General features: G+C 38.9%; 1 protein-coding gene across 1 annotated transcript in view; it reads right to left on the reverse strand.

Moving 5' to 3' along the window:
- LOC145392635 (chloride channel protein 2-like) overlaps nt 1–23046 on the reverse strand; it is a 55458-nt gene that overhangs the window by 1152 nt on the left and 31260 nt on the right. Inside the window, exons 14-23 of the mRNA XM_080266960.1 lie at nt 21888–22028; nt 20623–20740; nt 18142–18315; nt 17164–17214; nt 11354–11410; nt 6251–6365; nt 4796–5005; nt 4198–4349; nt 2002–2116; nt 891–959 (exon numbers count right to left, since the gene is read on the reverse strand). Coding sequence (XP_080123086.1) covers nt 891–959; nt 2002–2116; nt 4198–4349; nt 4796–5005; nt 6251–6365; nt 11354–11410; nt 17164–17214; nt 18142–18315; nt 20623–20740; nt 21888–22028 — 1202 coding nt within the window. The remainder of the gene's footprint in view (nt 1–890; nt 960–2001; nt 2117–4197; nt 4350–4795; nt 5006–6250; nt 6366–11353; nt 11411–17163; nt 17215–18141; nt 18316–20622; nt 20741–21887; nt 22029–23046) is intronic.

Consider the following 23046-nt stretch of genomic DNA (forward strand, 5'->3'; position numbering starts at 1 on the left):
TATGAGGGAGGCCAGCTTGGATTGGTGATATTTGTAACAGAGAGGCAAGGAATGGTGACAGAGAGGCCTTGAGTGGTGATAGTTACGATACAGATGCTTGAAATGGTGACCTTTATTTTTCATGGAATAAAAGAAAACCAAAGACCACAAGAATGCAAAATTGTTCTCTCCTAGGAAAAAAAAAGAAAAAAAAAAAAAGCCAAATTCAAAATCCATTCATTTCAAGATGCCTGGACACACAGCTTTTAAAAGACTGGAGGTCACAGGCAGAGGGAAATACACAGGTCACAGGTAGGGGGAAATACACAGGTCACAGGCAGGGGGGAAAACACAGGAGGTCATAGGCAGAGGGAAACACATAAGAGGGCATTGGCAGAGGGAAATACACAGGAGGTCACAGGCAGAGGGAAATACAAAGGAGGTCACAGGCAGAGGGAAATACAAAGGAGGTCACAGGCAGAGGGAAATACACAGGAGGTCATAGGCAGAGGGAAATACACAGGAGGTCACAGGCAGGGGGAAATACACAGGTCATAGGCAGGGGGAAATACACAGGAGGTCACAGGCAGGGGGAAATACACAGGAGGTCACAGGCAGGTGGAAATACACACGAGGTCACAGGCAGGGGGAAATACACAAAAGGTCATCTGCAGAGGGAAATACACAGGAGGTCATAGGCAGAGGGAAATACACAGGAGGTCACAAGCAAAAGGAAATGCACAGGAGGTCATGGGCAGAGGGAAGTACACACAGAGGGAGACAGTTCCACAGTTGACTAGCAATAAATCAATCAGACATTTTGTGAAGTTACGGGAATGGAAACAGACCAATACAGTACATGAGGGAGGGCTGCTTGGAATGATGGCTGTTGTGAAAAGGAGCATACGTACCTCTTTAGAAAGTTCCATCATTTCCCACACGGAACGTTCCTCATCGGTAAGGTCTAGCTGTACCTTTTTCTGAAATGGGAATGGAAAAAAATTATCATCTTATTAATTATCATCATCATTATTTTTATTATCACCATAAAACTCTCTCTTTCATCATCATCATCATTATTAGTATTATCATTATCATCACTATAAAACCTTCTCTCTCATCATTATCATCACCATTAATCTTTCTCTCATCTTAGTTATTATTATCATTATCATCGCCATAAATCTCTCTCTCTCTCTCTCATCATCATTATTATTATCATTATCATTATTATCACCTTAAATCTTTCTCTCATCATCATTATTATTAGCATCATCATCACTATAAAACTCTCATCATCGTCATCATCATTAGTATTAGCATCATCATCACCATCAAAGTCGCTCTCTCTACTGATCAGTCTACCTATCAATTTCCGTGCCTGCCTCTATATCAATCTACCAATACTACTTGTTTAGGTAGAAGTCTATCAGTGCCTGTTTCCAAATCTAACTACGAACTCTGTCTACCTTTCTGTCTACCTGTGTTTACTCTCAGTCTACTGTCAATTTACTTACCTGTCTAATTTCCAACCTCACTGAATGTCTGTTCATTTACGAATCATCATCACCCTAACCTTGTTTCCCACCAAATGACAGGGTGAGGTGGGATCCAGAAATTGAGGAATGAGCCAGTATGAAAGTGTGAGAAGTCTTAAGTGGGCCACACATGCATCCAAACACCATTCAAGCCCCTGGAATCCCAACTTCATTTCACTGACCAAAACTTCCACACTTTTTCTTTATTTCTTCACCACCACCACATCATCATCACCCCTACCACCACCACCATCGTCACTGTCACTGTCAATGTCATCACAATCATCGTCGTCGTCGTCATTATTCAACCCCTAACTGCCCCACATAAAAAGACGCTTAAGGACCTGGGGTTACGATACTCAGTCCTCATTTGAAGCGATGAAGACCAGCCTCACTCTCCCCTGAGCAGCATTTACTCATCATAATCCTCAGCGCCACCTCCACCCCACATGCTAAAACACAAACAAATCCCATCCATACTCACGCTAGATTGCTCCTTCTTTTTCGACTTGAAGAGCGAGAGTTGTGACAGCTTAAGTTCCATCGAGCTCGCAGTCTCCATTTTCATCCTCCGCACCTTATCAAACGCCGCACGTAATCTGGTAAAAAAAGAGGAGGGAGAATTACCCCACTCTGTTAACAGGTGTGGTGAGGTGTATGGTACCAAATTTGTGGAAAAAAACTACCTAAATGTTCTGTTAGATGTGTGGTACCAAACTTGAGGAAAAACTACCTAAATGTTCTGTTAGATGTGTGGTACCAAACATGAGAAAAACTACCTAAATGTTCTGTTAGATGTGTGGTACCAAACTTGACAAAAACTACCTAAATGTTCCGTTAAATGTGTAGTACCAAACTTGAAAAAAACTACCTAAATGTTCTGTTAAATGTGTGGTACCAAACTTGACAAAAACTGCCTAAATGTTCTGTTAAATGTGTGGTACCAAACTTGAAAAAAACTACCTAAATGTTCTGTTAAATGTGTGGTTCCAAACCCGTGGAAAATTTTTTAAACTATTTTGTTGACATGTTTTGTTCTGAGAAGAGGTCACAAATGTAGCCCAGTTTTTTTTTTTTTTTAAGTTACATTAAGTCCTTGTTATAATTTACCTATCTGGCATTTCTGTTTTTTAATATGTACACAGCATTAACAGAAAATTTGCCTACTGAAATCATATTGTTACTCATGAAGCCGATTTGATGTTTCCCCAAATTTACCATATCAGTTTGAAGCGGATAAAAAGTGATATTCAGGAAAACAAGAAAATTAGCCATATTTACCCAGCAGAAAAAACTAAATGGTTAAGCTATGAATCTAGTCTATCCTATTCCCTCCCTCTCATCTTCCTTCACAGCCACTCTTCTCTTCTTCCCTACCTACTTTCCCACTTATGTTTCCTCATTCCCTATCTACTTTCTTACTACTTTCTCTCCTTCCCTCTCACCCTCCTTCCTTCCCTATGTACCTCCTTCCTCATCCCTCCCCTTCCTACCTTCCCTCCCTCCCCTCCTTTTTCTCTCTCCAGCCCTACCAACCACATCCCCTCACCTTTCCCTCTCCTCTCCATCTCTGTCTCCCACTTCTACCTCCCTCCCTCACATCTCCCTCTTCCTTCCCCATCTCACTTTTCTCCCTCCCTCCCTACCTCTCTCCAGACCTCTCCCTCCTTCCCTATCCCCTTCTCACTTCTCCCTCTCTCTCATCCCAGATCTTACCTGACGTCACAGCTTGCACGTCGACTTAATTCAGAAGCGTTTCCACTTTGCATTAACAAAGAAACAAATATCAGAATGCAATTAAATACAGGCTTAATAATGGCCTCCTGAAATAACTAGTACGTCATTTATCATCACCACCATCATCGTCTCCTAATATAACCAGTATATCATCATCACTACCATCATCGTCTCCTAATATAACCAGTATATCATCATCACCACCATCATCGTCTCCTAATATAACCAGTATATCATCATCACCACCATCATTGCCTCCTAATATAACCAGTATATCATCATCACCACCATCATCGTCTCCTAATATAACCAGTATATCATCATCACCACCATCATTGCCTCCTAATATAACCAGTATATCATCATCACCACCATCATTGCCTCCTAAAATAACCAGTACTGTAGGTCATTTATCATCATCATCATCATCATCACCCAGACCTTTCCCATCCCAAGGTGGGGTGAAGTACAGTCCGGAGAGCCAGAGGAAGCTAAGTAGAATAAGATACTAAGCAAAATCCACCCAGCTAAATGAGCCACAGAAGCAGCCGTGGCTCAGTGGGTTAGAGCGCTCCACTCTGTCTGAAGCATCGGAGGATCGAATCCACCCAAGGGTCATTGGTAGACATCAGGAAGGGCATCCGGTCATAAAATGCTACATGCTCCAATCCAAAGTCCTCTACCCAGGGGCAAAGCCTTAGCCCTTCAGGGATACCTGGCATAAAACCATTTTTTTTTTTTTTTTTTTTTTTTTTTTTTTAATGAGCCACACTCCCATTCACCCACCATTCAAGTCCCCAAGGAGTGTAAAGGAATGTGTGGCTCATTTGAAGAGGGAAAATTCCAGTTAGTATCTCATCCTATCAATATTTTCTGCTAACCAACATGACATAAATCTCTGCTAAGGACATCAACGCAATCATTCACCAGAAAGCCACCCCACCTGGTATCAGCAACTGTGATGGTCTGGTAGTGTGCTTCTGGGGTGACATCAGTGGGGGTGGAGGTGGACCCTAAGCTGAAGGAGTTGCGGCGCTTTAGGATGCCCTTCTTTGGTGAAAGGAAGTCGGAGAGTTTCTTGCTGTCTGTTGTGTCCTGCTGAAATAATGTTATTTTACAATTACAATATTATCTTCACTGTAATCATTATCATCATCACTCTTATCAGTAGCAGCAGCTGAACTTAATAAAACAACTTTATCATAAATTAGAATTAATGCATCATCTCATTATCACCATTATCACCATCACATTGTCACCATTATCTTCATCATCACCATCACAATCATGACTTTTTGTTTCCTACCAAAGGGTGGTGTTAGGCAGGATACAGAGACAAGGAGAGAGAAAAAACAAAACTGGCAGAAATATAAACGAAAAAAAATAATAACAGTAATAAACAAAATAAATAAACAAATCACTTTAACTTTTGTCTTATCATATTTGAAAAAAACAGTAATGCATTCTACCACGACTCTGACTTTAAATGATGCCTTACAGTACACATATAAAAAACACCCATGACTCACCCTGCCCTCCGCCTCCCTGGACCTGAAGGTGAGCGAATCGAGTGAGTTTGACCGCTTCATCGTGGGTTGCCTCTGCAGCTCCTTGACCGGGCCCTTCTCTGGTTTCTTGGCCTTCTTGCCCTTCGTTCGGGACTTGCCCTTAGGGGTGACCTGTTCGCCCTCGTCACTCAAACGGCCCTCACTCTCACCCTCACCCTCACTTTCAGGTCGACTAGCCTCAACCTTAAAAAAAAAAAACAATAAAAAATAAATAACCAGAAGTTCTTGGTATCTACAAAAATAAATAAATAAATATACTTAGTTCCTGGTAAAAAAAAAAAAAAAAAGTTCAAAGTTTCTAAAAAAAATAATAATAATCTCTTCCTCTCTCTTCTCGTTCCACCCGTGAAACTATCATAAACCTGCTAATAACAGAAAATAAATCAATAATCCACCACTTGTTGACTGGCCATCAACACAGGAATAGGTTTCATTCTCAGGCTTCCTCCTCTTCTTCCACCCATCAACTCTGTGTTTTCAACCGGCTAATAACACAGATAAATCATTCATTATCTATCTCATTATCTATCTGTTCATATATCCTTGTTCTCAGCCATTAAAAGTTCTTGGGTTCATGTTCTTCCTGGTTCAGTAAGATCCCTAACACCTCTCCCTTAGCAATTTATTTCTGGAGATGGCTGGTTAATATCCTTTTGTACGTTACCTATGCAGAATGTGGAGATACCTGAAGGATTTATGTAACACAGAATAGGACAGTATGGCATAATAAGCAAAATAAATTGCTTGGAAAAGGTGTTAGGGAGCTTCCTTAACTGACCAGCATTGGTCTTCTACTCCTAGCATAAACTACCTCAATTATCTAACAACCATCTCCCTCACCTTGATAATTTTGAAAGTAATAACAAAAGCGATGTTTTCAAAGTCTTCCTCTCCTTCTTCCACCCACTAAATAACCATGATAAGTTCAAATTATTCACCGACTCATTAACAGAATAATTTTAGGTGAGGTTCTTTCAAAAATTTATAAGATTAACAACGACACACATCCACATCCAAATGAGGGAACTAGATCCGATTCTCACTGCCTCTTTCCCCCCAAAATGTTTCCCTCTTTGGCTATATGCAATCCCCTGACAGTAAGAGGAATAAAAGAGGAACGAAACAGAGGAATACAAGGAATGAAATAAAGGAATAAGAGGGTAGAGCAGAGGAATAAAATAATGAAATAAGAAGGTAAAGCAGAGGAATAAGAGGAATGAAGCAGAGGAATAAGAGGAATGAAACAGAGTAATAAGAAGGTAGAGCAGAGGAATGAGAGGAATGAAACAGGAATAAGAGGGTACAGGAGAGGAATGAGAGGAACAGAATACAGGAATAAAACAAAGAAATAAGAACTGAAAAAAAAAATCCCATCTTAAAAAAAAAAAAAAAAAAAAAAAAAAAAAAAAAAAAAAAACAGACCCCCACCTTGGTAATGGAGAAACGGGATGATCTACGGCCGGCAGGTGACTTTGAGGGAAACACCTCCTTGAGCTGACCGACGGCTGGTGAGCCTGGGGGCGTCACCGAGTCAGAGTCATGCCTGAAATGTAAACACTCACTTGGTTAGCTTGGGTGGGGATGTGTTGGGATGGGATGGGATGGGATGGGATGGGATGGGATGGGATGGGATGGGATGGGGTGGGGTGGGATGGGACTGGATGGGATGGGGTGGGATGGGACTGGATGGGATGGGGTGGGATGGGACTGGATGGGATGGGGTGGGGTGGGCTTAGCTGGAATGGGTGATTAATGTACTGTAAACACTCACTTGGTTACCTTAGGCTGGATTGGGTTGGGTTGGGTTGGGTTGGGTTGGGATGGGGTGGGGTGGGTTTAGCTGGAATGGGTGATTAATGTAAACACTCACTTGGTTACCTTAGGCTGGGATGGGTTGGGATGGGTTATGCTGTATTATCTTGTGTTATGTATGCCATGTTATATACTATCATGTTACAATATTTTGGAAGATAAAGACCAGACTGGGTTTGGTTGGGCTAGGTTATGCTTGCTTAGGTCAGGTTAGGTTAGTCTGGGTTGGGATGGGCTGGCTATGGTGATGGAGGCTTCTACAGGAAATATTTTTATGTGATAGCAAAACAAAGCACACAAGAAAAGAGTATGCAGTGGAAGGAAGTTCAGGAAGGAGTGAGGAAATATGGAAGGGAGGACACAAATACGGAAGGGAGGAAATATGGAAGGGAGGACACAAATATGGAAGGGAGGACACAAATATGGCAAGCAATGGATAGTGCATATTTGTGTGATATTACTGCTGACTGACTGGTATGTGTTGATATGAGGGTGTGAGGGAGGGTGGTGTGTGGTAGGGTTGTTAATGAGTGGGAACAGAAATGCATTAAAGTCCTTTGGTGAAGGCTATACTTCATGGGATGCAGTATTAGGGGAAAAAAAAAAAAAAAGGATTCATAGATAAAGGAATAGAGGGATTATAAATAGTCATAGATAACGTGATAGACGCTTAGCAATAGATTTAAAGAAATGATGGATTCTAGACACAAAATTATACAGATAAATAGATTGATTCATTATAGCATAAATAAGTAGATAGATACACCACAGACAGATAGATAGTGTCAGTCCTCCCTTAAAGTTTAGGATATGTACAGGTAAAATGCTACTGAAACAATTTTAAGTGAAACATGCTTCAAAGGGGTAGAAAGTGCACACACACATACACACACACACACACATTTCTCATTTTAAAAAAGCTTTTTAGTGAATAAAGAGGAAGTTCAGGTGATGAATAGGCATTAATTCATCAACAACTTTAAACTGGAAAACCTTTACAAGAAAAAACTTTAAGGAAGGACTGACTGATGTAAATTTTAACCTGGTGACATAAAAGGATGAAAAATATTAATGTAGGAAGTTATGTGATAAATATTAATGTATGTGGTTATGTGTTAAATATTAATGTAGGTGGTTAAATTCATAAGACATAAATCCAAACATTAGCCATCAAACATCAGGTAACATCAATTTCAATTTCCCACCAAAAATTTTTAAAAACTCAATCAAAGATGAAAAAAAAAATTCCATTACTTTTTTTATCACACCAAAGCCAGTAGGGAAGTGAATAAACCTTCACAAAATCACTACAAAAGAATCCAGCCATAGTCTGATTAGGAATTCAATGTTTGGCGGGAAATTTTGACTTCTGGAGCGTTATTCACATGTGCTTTACGGACCTCAAGCACCACTTCTTTAACAATGCATTTCCACATCTGGTAAATTAATAATAACTCATTATTTACACATTGTTACAGGTATATCAACTTTAAGTACATAATGATTTACACAATCTATGTCAAATTGAAAAAGATTTAAATTCATATGACGAGCATATTTGTGACATGCAAAATAAATCACTAAACAAAGGGTGCTGGGAATGCTCACAGGCACAGAAAAATAAATCCCTACATGATGATAAATATAGAGTAGGTTTAATATAAGAGGTTCAAAATCCATTCACCAACCACGAACAGACCATTAACAAGTTCATATGCATTACATAAATATATACAGTACAGTACATCCAAACGTTATTATGTACTGTAAATCCATGCCAAGTTGTTGGGATGAAAGATTAAATGCAGGCAGAGAGATAAAATAAATATATTACAAACAGTCAACACATGCAATCGAAACAGCAATGCAAGATCAATCGTGCTTGCAGTATTGGAAGGCTCTCTCACACCTCTCCCTTACTAATCTACCTCTGCATGCAACATTTAAATATTTTCTGGTACACCAATCAGAAAACAATATTTGCTTCTTGAAAATCTTTGTAACAGAGTAGAAATTTAGGTTGCACTGTAATAAATTAGTAAGGATGAAGTGCTAATTAGAAAAAATAAGAAAACCTTTGCAACATAGAGAGGAAATTTAGCTTGCATTGTAATAAAATGGTATGGATGAACTGCTAATTACAAAAAATCATATTCATTTTTAAAAACTTTGCAAAACAGAGGAGAAATTTAGGCTGTATTGTAATAAATTAGTAAGGATGAAGTGCCAGATACCTCTTTAGCCTGCAAGAATACATCCCCAAAAAATCACAGAAAAATTCAAAGCATAAAATGTTAATCAGACGTGTACGAACATCACAACGACGAAGTTCACATAAACGATAGAAACTTGTGAATTCAACCCCTGTACTATGAGAGGCAGATGCAAGAATAATGGTAAAAGTTAAAAGGACGATATCACAGCCATGGGAAAACGAGGATAGTTTCAAGAAGGTTTCAAACATCTACACTACGTGAGTCCTTAGACGGAAGTTATCCTCTAGTAGCATCAAGGGCAAAATTAAAAACACCACCAAACTTAATGGATTGATATAGAGTCTTTTTAAGGGAATGGCGATATTCAAAATTTCTTAATGGTTTCCACCCCAAAATTTCCTCGGCCAACTTTCAAGCATTCCTCAATTAACATGTGGAATGAATACAGACAAACTACTGTGTAATGTGATGTAATTTTAAGTAATGCACATACGTTTGACTCATGCATGAAAGGTTAAGAACACAAGAATAACACTTAATTCAGACTTCACAGTAACTTTATAATCATGAGCAACTGTTATACGAAAAGTTGCTTCATGCAAAGAGTAAGCATCCTGAGTGTCTCTTCTTACACAAATACAACCTTCACATAACACTCACTGCCCTTGCTCTACTCCCTCATACCACAACACATACACTCAGCTTAGGCCCCTCACTCTCATAACACACTCTGCCCTCATTGTAATGCTGCCCCTTATACCACAACACACCCTCACCTCACTCTAACAAGATATAATCCCTCCCCATCTAACTACCTAGTGTTAATCCACAGCAATTAAAACAAAAATGCCTCCAAGTCTTTCTATCACCATTATTTACTTTCACCACCCTGAGTGACCCTTCTTCATGTACTCACCAATTCCATCATCTCGTTCATTTCGTTTTTGAAGGATACAACATGCTTGCATGCGTCGGCCTTGGTAACCTAATGGCAGCTCTCCATGCTGCTTGATCTCTGGCAGCCTCCCTATTCAGTCCCTTATCCTTGAGGTCACACTCCATGACCTTGTCCCAGGTCTTTTTCAGTCTGCCTTTCGCAACCGTACCCCCAATGTTAACGACACTCTGCACCCAGTTGTCATCCTCCATCCTCTACACATGGCCAAACCATCTCACTCTACATCTCCTCATCACAACACCAATACATTCCAGTCCCTTCCTCTTAACTCTTCCATCGTAAACCTAGCCCCCAAGGTCTCACATTCATGGACACATTGCACATCCACCTAATCACTGTCAATTGTCATTTCTCCATTTACCGTTCAAAGGCTTTCCAAGAGCATATGGTTGAAGTGGACAGGCTTTTGCAATCCATTAAATTCAGAATTCTAAGCGCCATGGCTCAAACCATCAATTCAACCCATGCATCTTTCCTTTTAAATTTTGCATGCAAAATCTTCTTGTCCCCACACACTCTTGTTCCTTGTCCAATTCCTAAATACAGTAGTTACCAAATATTCTCATCCTCTTCATGTACACTAAAAGTAAATTCTGGAACAGTCTCCTTCAGATTGCTCTTCTCTCCATCTACAACTCCTAGTGTCTAATAATGAAATATAACTAGTCATCTAAAAATGTTTATATATACTGTATATATATACCTGGTATACTGTACATTATCTGGGGAGAAGGGAGATATTTTTCATATTTTTAGCTTTGTGTTCCATCTTTATATGTAAAAAATAGTGAGGAGTGCCTGACAGTTGGCAAGTAAAATTTCTGGCAAGAAAATGTGATCATAAACTGATTTGTGACATACCCAGATAAGAAAAAAAATCCAGGTCACTCAATAAATATGGACTGCCAACGATACTGCCACAAAAACACTTACAGAAGAAGCCTTTATTAAGATACATTTCACTCTGGCAAGCCTACAAATGTCAGAGCTAACAATGCTCACAAAAGGAAAATGTTGTTACTCAATAAAGGCTTCTTCCCAAAATGTGTTTTCATGACATCTTTATTTTTAAGTAAATGTCAAAAATTTCTGGTGAGAAATATGACAGAACTTGATATTAATCAAGACAGAGCTTGATATTAATTAACACAGAACTTGCTATCATAGTTATGAGGTTGAGAAGTTTACCAGCTGACCAGATGGAGTTCTCATGGGCAGGAAAAAAAAATATTAGGTGTTAGACCACTCAAACGTGTCCACAACAGCAAACAGGTTAATCAGGAGAGTTTATTGACCTCTCACTGCCATGATTCCTCTCAGGCATTAAAAAAATAATAATATAATAATAGCTTGCCATTTGAATACAAGACAAATGCAATCATAGCAGTGAAATGGTTAAAACTGAAATTAGAAAGGAGTCAGTGCCCCACACAGCAAATAGGTTTAACGGTCACAGGGTAGTTAGTGAAGGAACATTAGTAACAAGTGAAAGAGAAAGAGAACAACGGGGAAACAACGCATAAGGGATAACGAGCATTTGTTTACTTTGAGCGGATGGAGGCGGGAGATCCAGGAGGGGAGTCTGAGGAATCTTCGCTGTCACTGCAGAAGCAAAAAGAAAATGTGAAAAATAAGAAATAAATTGAGTGATAATGTGTGAAAGAAACTGACAAAAGATTTTCATAATAATAATAATAATAATACCAGCAATAACAAAAAAATAATACCAATAATAGTAACAGGAAGCAAAATGTAGCTCTCTTTCCCAAACATAATCAGAAACAACACTAAATAAGCACAGTAACAGCCCATTATTTCATCCCTGACTGAATTTGGATGTACAGGATATGGAAGTAACTGTTGATCAAAGTTTAGGGTAAATATTAAAGCTTCCTTGAACAGCCTTATCAATGGCTATAGATCTTTCACTTTGACTTGGCCCAAAATTTTGTCTTTTTTGCAGCTTATTTCACAGAGCTCAGTGGCAGAATAATATAATATTATGGCTCTACATCCTTCACACGGCACTTTCTCGTGACTAGCACTATATTCCAGTGTTACTCTAATGCTACAGCTCTGCCTTCAAGATGGAGAGATGGCAATTTTAGGCCAAACATAACAGTACAAAGGGTACAGTAAATAAAGTGCTGGTGAGAGATGACTTTATGTGATAATTATAAATGGTTCTACTCCCTACTTATATAAACATCCTTCCACTCCCTCCCTGTCCCCTAAAATGAAGATGGTGGATTGCAAGAGAAGGCCATTTTCAGCCTGCTGTCCACTGAGTTCACATCCAAATGAGTCTGGGGCAACAACAACACAAACCAAACCAAACTACCTAAATCTGCCTTTGGTTCCTTCTTCCTTGCATTAAAAAAAAAAAAAAAAAAAAAAAAGCCACACGAGATATCAAACTTCTTCCTTTTTTTTCTTTCGTCTTTCCCCCCCACCCCCATGGTTAGGGCTGACAGATGACAAGTGCAGAATAAAAAAAAATGTGGTTCTCATGGTTAGGTCAGGTCTTGCTAAACTGCTATGTGTAAAAATCCATAAATAACACTGTGTGACTAAATTTAATTACTGCCCAAGATATGCTACTACAGGTATTTAAATGAGGAATCTAGTAAAATTTATTGATATTTTGAGCCAAGAATGGTTAATCAGGAAAGCCAGCAATATTTCTACGGCGTCAACAATATACAATTCTCTTTCACCATAGGGCCATGTTCATGTCAGCTCAGTATATTCCCAAGTATTGTCTTACAGTTTCTTTTCTTCATATCACTCTATTAAATTAGGGATGAAATACTGGGCTCTTACTGCTGATAATTACAACCTCAAATTGCTAAAAAAGAAATGCTACTGGTCACTGTGCTAAGCTGTAGTGAGGCAAACCACTAGGAAATAAATCCAGTTCTCTAAAGTACAGTACTGGTGATGACTAAATCCCAAAGGCCTCTGTGACCTGAGGCTGTGTCCTGGGTTCACATTCTGGCCGGTAAAGAAAGCTCCCTAACACCTCTTCCTTAGTGATTTAGTTTCCATCTGGTTAATATAATTCTCCAGGTCAATTATGCAGTGTGGTGATATAGTGACTTAACCAACAAACAAGAGAGTGGTGAGGTGTAATAAGCATAATAAATCACTTAGGTGGAGGCATTAAGGAGCCCCCTGATCCGACTAAATATGAGCCCTGGTGGATTTGTAGTTCGCGGCTCCATAGCACATCTTCCCGGCCATTTTCTTTCTCAGTGTGATACGTTGATACTCCCTTCTGTGTTAGCCCTTTCAGTCCAATAACACACAGACTGCTACATATGTATCACTCCTCCTCCACTCTCCTGCTCAATTTCTGGTGTGTTGTGGTGGCTCAGGCTACCTATCTATCTATCTATTGCCCAACACCCTAATCCCACAAAGGGTGGGCGCAGACAAAACACCTTCAAGTCACTCTGTCACCCATCATTTGACTGCCCTCCCCCCCAGCTCACTCCCCCCTCCCTCATATACTCAGTCAATGTTATCAAAGTCTACTTGCATCACTGACTCAATCCCTACATCCATTGCCACACCCACACCAGCAGACTGAGCCATCCTACAACACATAAGATACCATCAGGTGAGTTTACGGTGGAGTGATATTTATGAATCACCCTGTACTTTGCACTTGATCCATGCTATTTCCTGGCATTTTAATTTTTGGCAAACTTTTTGAACTGGAAGCATCACATAAAACTTTCATGTACTGCACCCAATCTCTCCACAGCTGAATAAAACTGTCTGGAGATAGCAAGAATACACCAATAAAACATAGTAAAGGACTGAAAGGGTTAATCATGCCATCTATATCCATATCGAAATGACACACACAACATGCAAGGGAATATCATGGAGCAATTAAAAAAAAAAAAAAAAATACAGGAAGAACTTCTACGGATCCTTGTAATCTGCCCAGGTCCTAGCTGAACAGAAATCCCTCATTATACAATCAGAGATATGATTGGGCAATGAAACAGTTATTTCGGATAATTAGATAGCCCTAAGATACACAAATAATAAAAATAATAATAATAATAATAATCTATCTACCTATCTATCTATAGCCCGACGCCCTAATCCCGCAAAGGGTGGCCACAGACAAAACGCCTCCAAGTCGCTCTGTCACCCACCATTTGACTACCCTCCCCCCAACTCACTCCCCCCTCCCTCATATACCTCTCAACTCCATCCCTCCACCTCATCCTCGGTCTACTCCTCCCTCTCCCTCCCTCCACATCACCTACATACACCCTCTTAGTCAGTCGTTCATTCTCCATTCTCTCCGCATGGCCAAACCACCTCAGTGCATTTCTCCTAATCTTCTCAACCACATCCACATCCACCCCACAACGTTCCTTCACTTCTTCATTCGTCAACCTGTCCCTCCATGTCACTCCAAATGCTCCTCTCAAGTAACTCATTTCCACTGCTCTCACTCTTGACTTGTTCCCCTCTTGCAAGGTCCAAACCTCGCTTCCATACGTCAGGGTAGGGATCACAATACTATCATGCAGTGACTTCTTAACTTCCATACTCATCTCCCTATTTCTCATCACTACTTTCAGTGAACAACAACCTTCCTTCCCTGCTGTACCCTTTCATGCACTTCATCCCCCAAAGTTCCATCCTTACTCATCACACTACCCAAGTACTTGAATGCACTCACATTCTCCATATCCTAACCATCCAACCTCACTGTACATTCTGTGACTTCATTCCTCTCAAACACCATAACTTTACTTTTGTTTACATTAACTTTAAGCTTCCTCCTCCTACAAACTGTCCCAAATTCATTCACCAAACCTTGCAACTCCCATTCATCTTCACTCAACAATACTGTATCATCGGCAAACAGCAACACCGGAATCTTCCACATCTCACCCTCATTCATTAGAGCCACCCCCACATCCACCGCCCTACCTTGCACCTCCTTTACAACCCCATCCATGTATATATTAAACAGCCATGGAGACATCACACAACCCTGTTTCAGTCCCACATTGAGATCAAAGAACTCACTCAGCTCACCATCTCGCACCGTAGCCCTAGCTCCCTTGTACATACTCTTCACAGCACTCACAATTCCCCTCCACTCCATATATTCTTAATACCTTCCACATACCTTGCCTATCTATTCTGTCATAAGCTTTCTCCAAGTCCATGAAGGCAGCATACACTTTCTTTCCCTTCTCTAGATACTTCTCCACTAAACATCTTAGAACAAATATCTGATCTACACACCCTTTTCCTTTCCTAAATCCCCCTTGTAATAATAATAATAATTACTTATTTTGCAAAACTGCCAATTCCTTCTGAGGAAATCATTCGTGCTAAATAATAATAATAATAATAATATAAAATGATAATAATAAAAAAAAAATGCAATCATAGAGGCAAAGCTAGAGACTACTATAGTTAAAAAATAATTAAAGATAGTGCCAGGACTAGGTGGGAAAATTGGGAGTTAGGATATTAGCTGGCCTTATCCTCTGGTGGCATTTCTTGATCAATAAATAAATACATAAATAAGTAAATAAATAAATCCAGCCACCTCTTTAGGACACATCACACAATCTTTACATCAAGTGAACATGAGAGAAAAAAAAATTAACAAATTGATCTTTTGCAATTTCTCAAAACATCAAATTTTCAGCAACAGATCACAATCGTACAAAGAGCGCATCCGCAGAGTCAAGCTTGCAATGTAACTTAACCCCTTCAATGGTGAGAAAATTCCAAAATGATTAAAAAAAAAAAAAAGTTTCAAATTAATAAGTACAATTTTCTGAAGCATATAATTTTTTTCCCCTTTTTTTTATTTTCCCACATTCAATAAAAAAAAAAGAAGGACAGTAGTAAAAAAATGTAAAAAGGCATCCTCATACTGAAGGGGCTAAATTTAAATCCAGTACTGTACTATGTAGCTAACCATGCAATCCTACTGTACTACTGTATGTACACCTCTCCCTATGCCTTACAAATAATATACTGTACTAATACATTACAATATATTACATAGTTTTTTTTGGTCAGTATTCTCATTGGTTACAGAAGCTCCCTAACACCTTTTCCTAAGCGATTTATTTTGCTTTATTACCTTATTGTTCTATTCTGCTAAATAACTCCTTCAAATATCACCAAACACCTCCCCTTCCAGTATCACCTAACATCTTTTTCTGATTTATTTTGTTTATTACACCTTATTGTCCTCTTCTGTGTTACATAAATCCTTCCAGTATCACCTAACACCTATTCCCAAGTGATTTATTTTGTTTATAATACCTTACTGTCCTCTTCTGTTACATGAATCCTTCCAGTATCACCTAACACCATTTCCTAAGTGATTTATTTTGTTTATTACACCTTACTGTCCTCTTCTGTGTCACATAAATCCTTCCATTATCACCTAACACCTTTCCTATGCAATTTATTCTGCTTATTACACCTTACTGTCCTATTCTGTGTTATGTAAATCCTTCCAACATTGCCATGCTCTGCATCATTAACATACAGAAGGATAATAACCAGCCATATCCAAAAATAAATCACCAAGGAAAAGGCGTTAGGAAGCCTCCATACGTGATGAGAATGTGAGCCTATGTGTACCAAAAATCCGAAAAATTAAATCTATTCTTCATAATGACACCCTCCATCAAAGAAAAGACAAAAAAAGCTTAAGAATATGGATGTTACCTGAATATTTAAACACCCATCAGACTGAGAATGTTGAGAATGTGCTATATATTTTACTCGTATTCTTCTTGGCACTAGATCATTTGAATTTCGAATTGGAGTGTTTTTTTGAATTTGTGGGGATCAAAAAATGTGCCATTAAGTTAACCCTATCATTACAAGAAGCCTCCCAAGAAATTAAACAAAAATCATCTGGTGCCTGAATGAATAAAGGAAACATAAATAAATAAATAAATAAATAAAGAGAATAACTATGTGCTCATTAGTAACGTAAGAATATTCCCCAATAAAAAGAACTCCACTTTTCAAAACATAATGCTAAATAACAATAATAATAATAATAATGATAATAATAATGATAATAATAATAATAATGATAATAATAATAATAATAATAATGTTACCACCATCTTCATCACTGTAGCCCTTATTTACACCTAATGAAAAAAAAAATTGGTTGAGGTATAATAGTAAAAATAACATAACAACAGTAATACAGCACTACTACAAACACTACTACTACTACTACTACTGTACAACTACTACTACCACTACTAATACCATAATAATAAAAATAATAACAAGAGTAAAAATATCGACAACAACAACAAACCCCTGACCTGGATGGGGTGCCCTGGCGACTCCTGGAAGCTGACCTGGAGCGAGATCGGCTGGAAAAAGAAAACAGAAAATATCAACAACAGCAACACTTTAGGGGGGAAACTCATTTATTATATTTGTTGTCGTATATTTAAACTAAAAATCGAGAAGTGAAATACGGACCCCTCCAAAATTTCTATATTGATTTTTGATGTGCTTGGTACTGATGCAACTAAATTTGGTTTTCTATATGGTTGCTGACTTTTTTTCTTTTTTTTTAAAGGTAGGCAGACCATATGTAATAACCATAGGTGTTCTGTATGTCACACACAAAAAGAAAGATATAAACAAGATTGAGAGAATACAAAGAACAGCAACCAAGATGGTCCCCAGTCTGACAGACCTGTCATACAGAGAGAGGCTGGAAAAACTGGATTTGCCTTCGTTAGAGGAAAGGAGAAAGAGGGGAGACATGATTGCGGTGTTCAGGACCATGGTGGGAGTAGATAAAATTGACAAAGAAGATCTGTTTGTATGGGATAAGAGAGCAACAAGAGGACATGGAATGAAATTGAAAAAGTCAAGCTGCTTGAAGGATATCAAGAAATATAGCTTTCCTTACAGAAGTATAGACTTATGGAATAGCCTGGACAAAGAGATCGTCCAGTCTAAAGACTTAAACGAGTTTAAAGTTAAATTCGACTTATTGAGAAACAGCGACGGAAACCCACGAGCATAGTACATTCCGTGTATATCACAATTAGGTATATTCTTAAATATTTGGAACGACTTAGACAAAGAGGTGGTGCATGAGAAAAACATTCACGTGTGTAAAGGTAGACTTGATAAATGTGGATATGGAGACAGGACAACACGAGCATTGCTCAATTCCTGTATACTACAAATAGGTAAATACACACACACACACATACACACAAAACATCCCCCTCACACACACACATACACATACATACACAAAAGCACTAATCTAAACCAACCTTGAGATGGAACGAGATGAGCGAGAGAAGGATCGGCTGAGAGAGCGAGAGAAGCGATGGATGAGACTGGGCGTTGCTTCCGCCTCAGGCTCGTTGTCGTTGATCTCGTCCTCGTACCGGATGCGGCTCGACTGTTTGGGGCCGCCCGCTGCATCTTCCTCCTCCCACTTTAGTCTGCAGGGTGATCGTATATCATCGTCATTATTATTATCATTATTATTATTATCGTCATTATCCTTACTGACTTTATTATCATCATTATTATTATCACTGTTATCCTTACTTTCATTACCATTATCATCATCATCATTATCACTGTTATCCTTACTGACTTCGTTATAATCACTGTTGTTATAATCATCATCATTATTATCATCATTATCCTCACTGTCTCCACTATCATCATCATCATTATTATCTTTATTGCACTCATTATCATCATTAATTTTATTGTAATCATCATCATCATCACCATCATTACTACCATCATTATTATCCTTACTATACTGTACTCATTATCATTAATAATCTTACTGTAATCCTCCTCCTCCTCATCATCATCATAATTAACTTTATTGCAGTTATCATCATCTTTACTGTAGTCATCATTATTATCCATACTTTACTCATCATCATCATCATTATCTTAACTGCAATTATTATCATCATCATCTTTACTGTAGTCATCATTATTATCCATACTTTAATCATCATTGAATAACATATCATACAATCATCATCATCATCATCTGCACCTCCTTTCCCACCCTAGGGCAGGGTGAGGAGTAGCAATGTCCAGACAGACCAAATTTGCACAATCCAATGGGCCACACTTCCATTCACTCATCATTCAAGCCCCCGGAATCCTGGCTCTATCGGATACGCCCAAAACATTCATCACATTCTGTTGCTTCACATAAATGTATCCGACAGAGTCAATCCAGACACTACCACGTTAAAATGTGGTGCTAAATCCCTGATCATGCACATCTCCTCCAAACATTCATCCTGCCAGCTTGAATGGATAACAACAGAGTGGTGAAAAAGGTATACCTGAGCGAATTCGAAGGAGAGAGGAGGCGAAGTAGGCCAAGGAGAAGGTGGAGAGATATGGTGGATGAGTGTGTGAGGAAGAGAGGTTTGGAAGTCGGTGAGGCTAGGGAACTGACATCATTCAAACAATAAATAAATAAATAAATAAAAAAGCATCGATATAATTATAACCCAAAAATTCTGCTGTGGAGCTGACGATTTTTTTTATTAGTCAAACAACATTCATAAAATATATACTGGGTCACTATGTATAAAAAAAAAATATTCATCATCATCATCATATTATATAAAAAAAAAAATATTCATCATTATACTATATATGAAAAAAAGGTCATCATCATACTATATATATATAAAAAAATATTCATCATCATCATCACACTATATATAAAAAAAAGATATCATCATCATCATATTATACTGTATACCAAAAAATATTCATCATCATCACACTATATATAAAAAAAAATCATCATCATCATCATTTTGCCTCTTCTTCCCACACACCAAACTGGGTGAGGTAGGGTCCAGAAGGCAAGAAAAAAGAAAAACATATTAAATAAACATTGTAGATCACCATCATTATCCATAACTAAAAACAGATAAATAAAAATCTAAATCTCCATCTATCTATCTATCTATTGCCACAGCCTGTCTCACCCCTTCATTTCACCATGGTGTTCCTTGCACCCCCTTTCGTCTTCTCTTCACCCCACACACACCTCACATGCTGCACATATTTCTTCTGTAAATATCTTCCACACACCTTCCACGTCCCCCATCCGCTCCAATCCATGTTTACCCAATCGCTCTTCCACTTCTCTCTTATATTCTGCCTTTTTCTCATCCTCTTGTAACCTTTCCATTCTCCTTGTGCCTACTCCTTCCTCCCATCCTTCCCTTCTTCTATTTCTCCATTTTACATGGACCTTGATTCAAGAGTTTTCCACTCCCCCAACCGCTACATGTCTTGCATCCATTACATATCTTCGCATCCTTTCATCCACACACACATAATCAATCATTGCCTTCCTTTCATTCAGCTCACCACCCACCTTCCTCATTACTCGCCATGTATACCTGTGGATCATTTTGTGCCTGAAGAGGGTATTGGCTATCACCAACCCCCTCCCAGCACAAATGTCCACTAACGCACTCCCATTCTCATCTATCTCAGCAGGCACACCCCACTCACCAACTACTCCATCCACCTTCACATTCCCTACTTTACCATTCATATCACCAATCAAAAACTCTCTCTCATTCCTTTCAAACTTTTCGATGCACACTTCTACATTTGTCCAGAACTCTTCTCTCACTCTGCTTGCACGATCTTGCGCTGGTGCATACACGCACACAATTGCGTTGGCGCATACAATGGAAAATAAAATAAAGACTATCAACAAAAACAAAAAATTCCGAACTGACTTGAGTTTTTCGAGGTGTCTGCGTGTCGCCTCCTTCCGCCTCTTTGCCGGTGAGATCTGTTCCATCAGCACCCTCACCAGCTCTATCCTCTGAATCGACCCCAGGAGAATCATTGACTCTGGGGATGGACGGATGATGGGTGGTAAATGCATGAGGTGGAGGAAGTGAATAAAAAAAAAGTGAAAATATGGTGGCCTAATGGTAATGATTTAAAAAAAAGTGAAAATATGGTGGCCTAATGGTAATGATTAAAAAAAAATAAAAAATAAAAATAATAATAATAATAATAATAATAACATAGGAATACTACTAATGATAATAATAATAATGATGATAACAGTAATAATAATAATAAGAAGAAGAAGAGGGATTCTATGACTACTACTAATAATTTAAAAAAATAACAATGCTCATAATACAGTAGCTTCATCATCATCATTACGAATTACGATATTGTGTAATTCACCATCATCACCATTAATATCATCATCATCATCATCATCTTTCCCTTTTAGAGTCCAAAGCGTGGCCAAACTACCGCATATACTAATCGTTTCATACCACATAATTTATAAAGCCTCCACCACACCTGCCTGCATCTGCCTTGGTTAACTAATGGTGGCTCTCCATGTTGCTTGATCTCTGGCAGCCTCCCTGTTCAGTCCCTTATCCCTACAGTCACACTCTGTGGCCTCATCCCAGGTCTTTTTTGGTCTGCCTCTCACAACCCTACCCCCAGTGCTCACATCTCTCACCTTCCACACCCAATTGTCATCCTCCATCCTAATCATCATCACCATTATCATCAACATTTTCATCACCATCATCATCACCATCCTAAATCATAATCATCACCATCACTATTACCACCATCACCATCATCATTTTCATCATCACCACCCTAAATAATCATCTTCACCATTATCACCACCATCCTTCTCCTCCTCATCTATCTATCTATAGTCAGATGCCTTATTCCCATAACGGATGGTCACAAATAAATCAACTCCATGGTGCTCTGTCTCTTGCCATTAAGCTGACCATCCCCCAACTCAAACCCCCCTCTCTCAATATACCTCTCCATCATCACCAACACCCTAAATCAACTAAATGAATAACAAAATAACCAATAACAAATAATGGATAACTCTCCCCAACTCAAACCCCCTGTCTCATATACCTCTTCATCATCATCATCACCACCCTAAATCAACTACATGAATAACAAAATAACCAATAACAAATAACTGATAACCGTCCCTTACCTGGTTTGTCGACAAGAGGGAGGTATTTCAGTTTGCGATTTTCCTTCAGTACGCGTTTCAGGTCCGTGTACGTGATGCCATACCAGATGTACTTCACGTCACGCACCATGATGTCCTCCACGTAGATGTTGTACACGTCGGCTGTAGTGTAACGAGTCGGGTATTACAATGTGCTATCAGTGTCATCATCAGCAGCAGCATTACAATACAGTACCTTCTCCATTACATTCATTATCTTCATCTGTTTTTCTCATCATCATCAACACCACCACCATCACCATCATTATTATCACCATCCTAAATCATCATCATCATCACCATCACCACCACCACCACCATCATCATCACCATTATCACCATCACCACCACCACCACCATCATCATCACCATTATCACCATCACCACCACCACCACCATCACCCCACATCGTCATCATCTTCACCATTATCACCACCAACTTCATCATCATAACAGTACCATCACCACTGTAATCACTATCTTCATCTTTTATCATTACTCTCATTCTCTATCATCATCATCACCATTATCACCACCAACTTCATTATGATAGTGGCATTTGCTGTTTCCATCATCATTATCATTATCATTATCATCACCATCTTCACCACTACCACCTTCATCTTCACCACCACCACCACCATCATCATCATCACCATCTTCATCATCATCATCATTATCACCATCATCATCTACTTAGCCAGGTAACTCAAAATGGCAGAACAAAGCACTATACCATAACCCACTATCCTCTTCACAGCACTTCTTCATGACTAGCATTCTATTCTCCTCTTAATCGGATTGGGATAGCCTACTCATGTGAAGTGCTTAAAAATAAATCCCTACCCAAATCCAACGCAATCCCACACCACAATGCCCTCCCTCCTTTACCCAGCTCATACAACTGCCTCTTCGTCTCATTCAGGGTATGAGCTCTGTCATTCCAACACGGTAAATCCTGCCACTAATCCCCCTTCTTTTATTGTTCGTCAGGCATGTATGGGTGAGGGGATTAGGTTCTTTCTCTCTCTCTCCCTCACTTTCTTTCCCTCTCACTTTCATTCTCTCTCACTCTCTCTCTTAAACTTATAGATCATCTACCTACCTATCCAGCCAATGACTACCTCCATCTATCCATCTG

This window comes from Coenobita brevimanus, chromosome 23 (genome assembly GCF_032717465.1).
Source record: "Coenobita brevimanus isolate Jiangsu-jjx chromosome 23, ASM3271746v2, whole genome shotgun sequence".
NCBI classification, from domain to species: domain Eukaryota; kingdom Metazoa; phylum Arthropoda; class Malacostraca; order Decapoda; family Coenobitidae; genus Coenobita; species Coenobita brevimanus.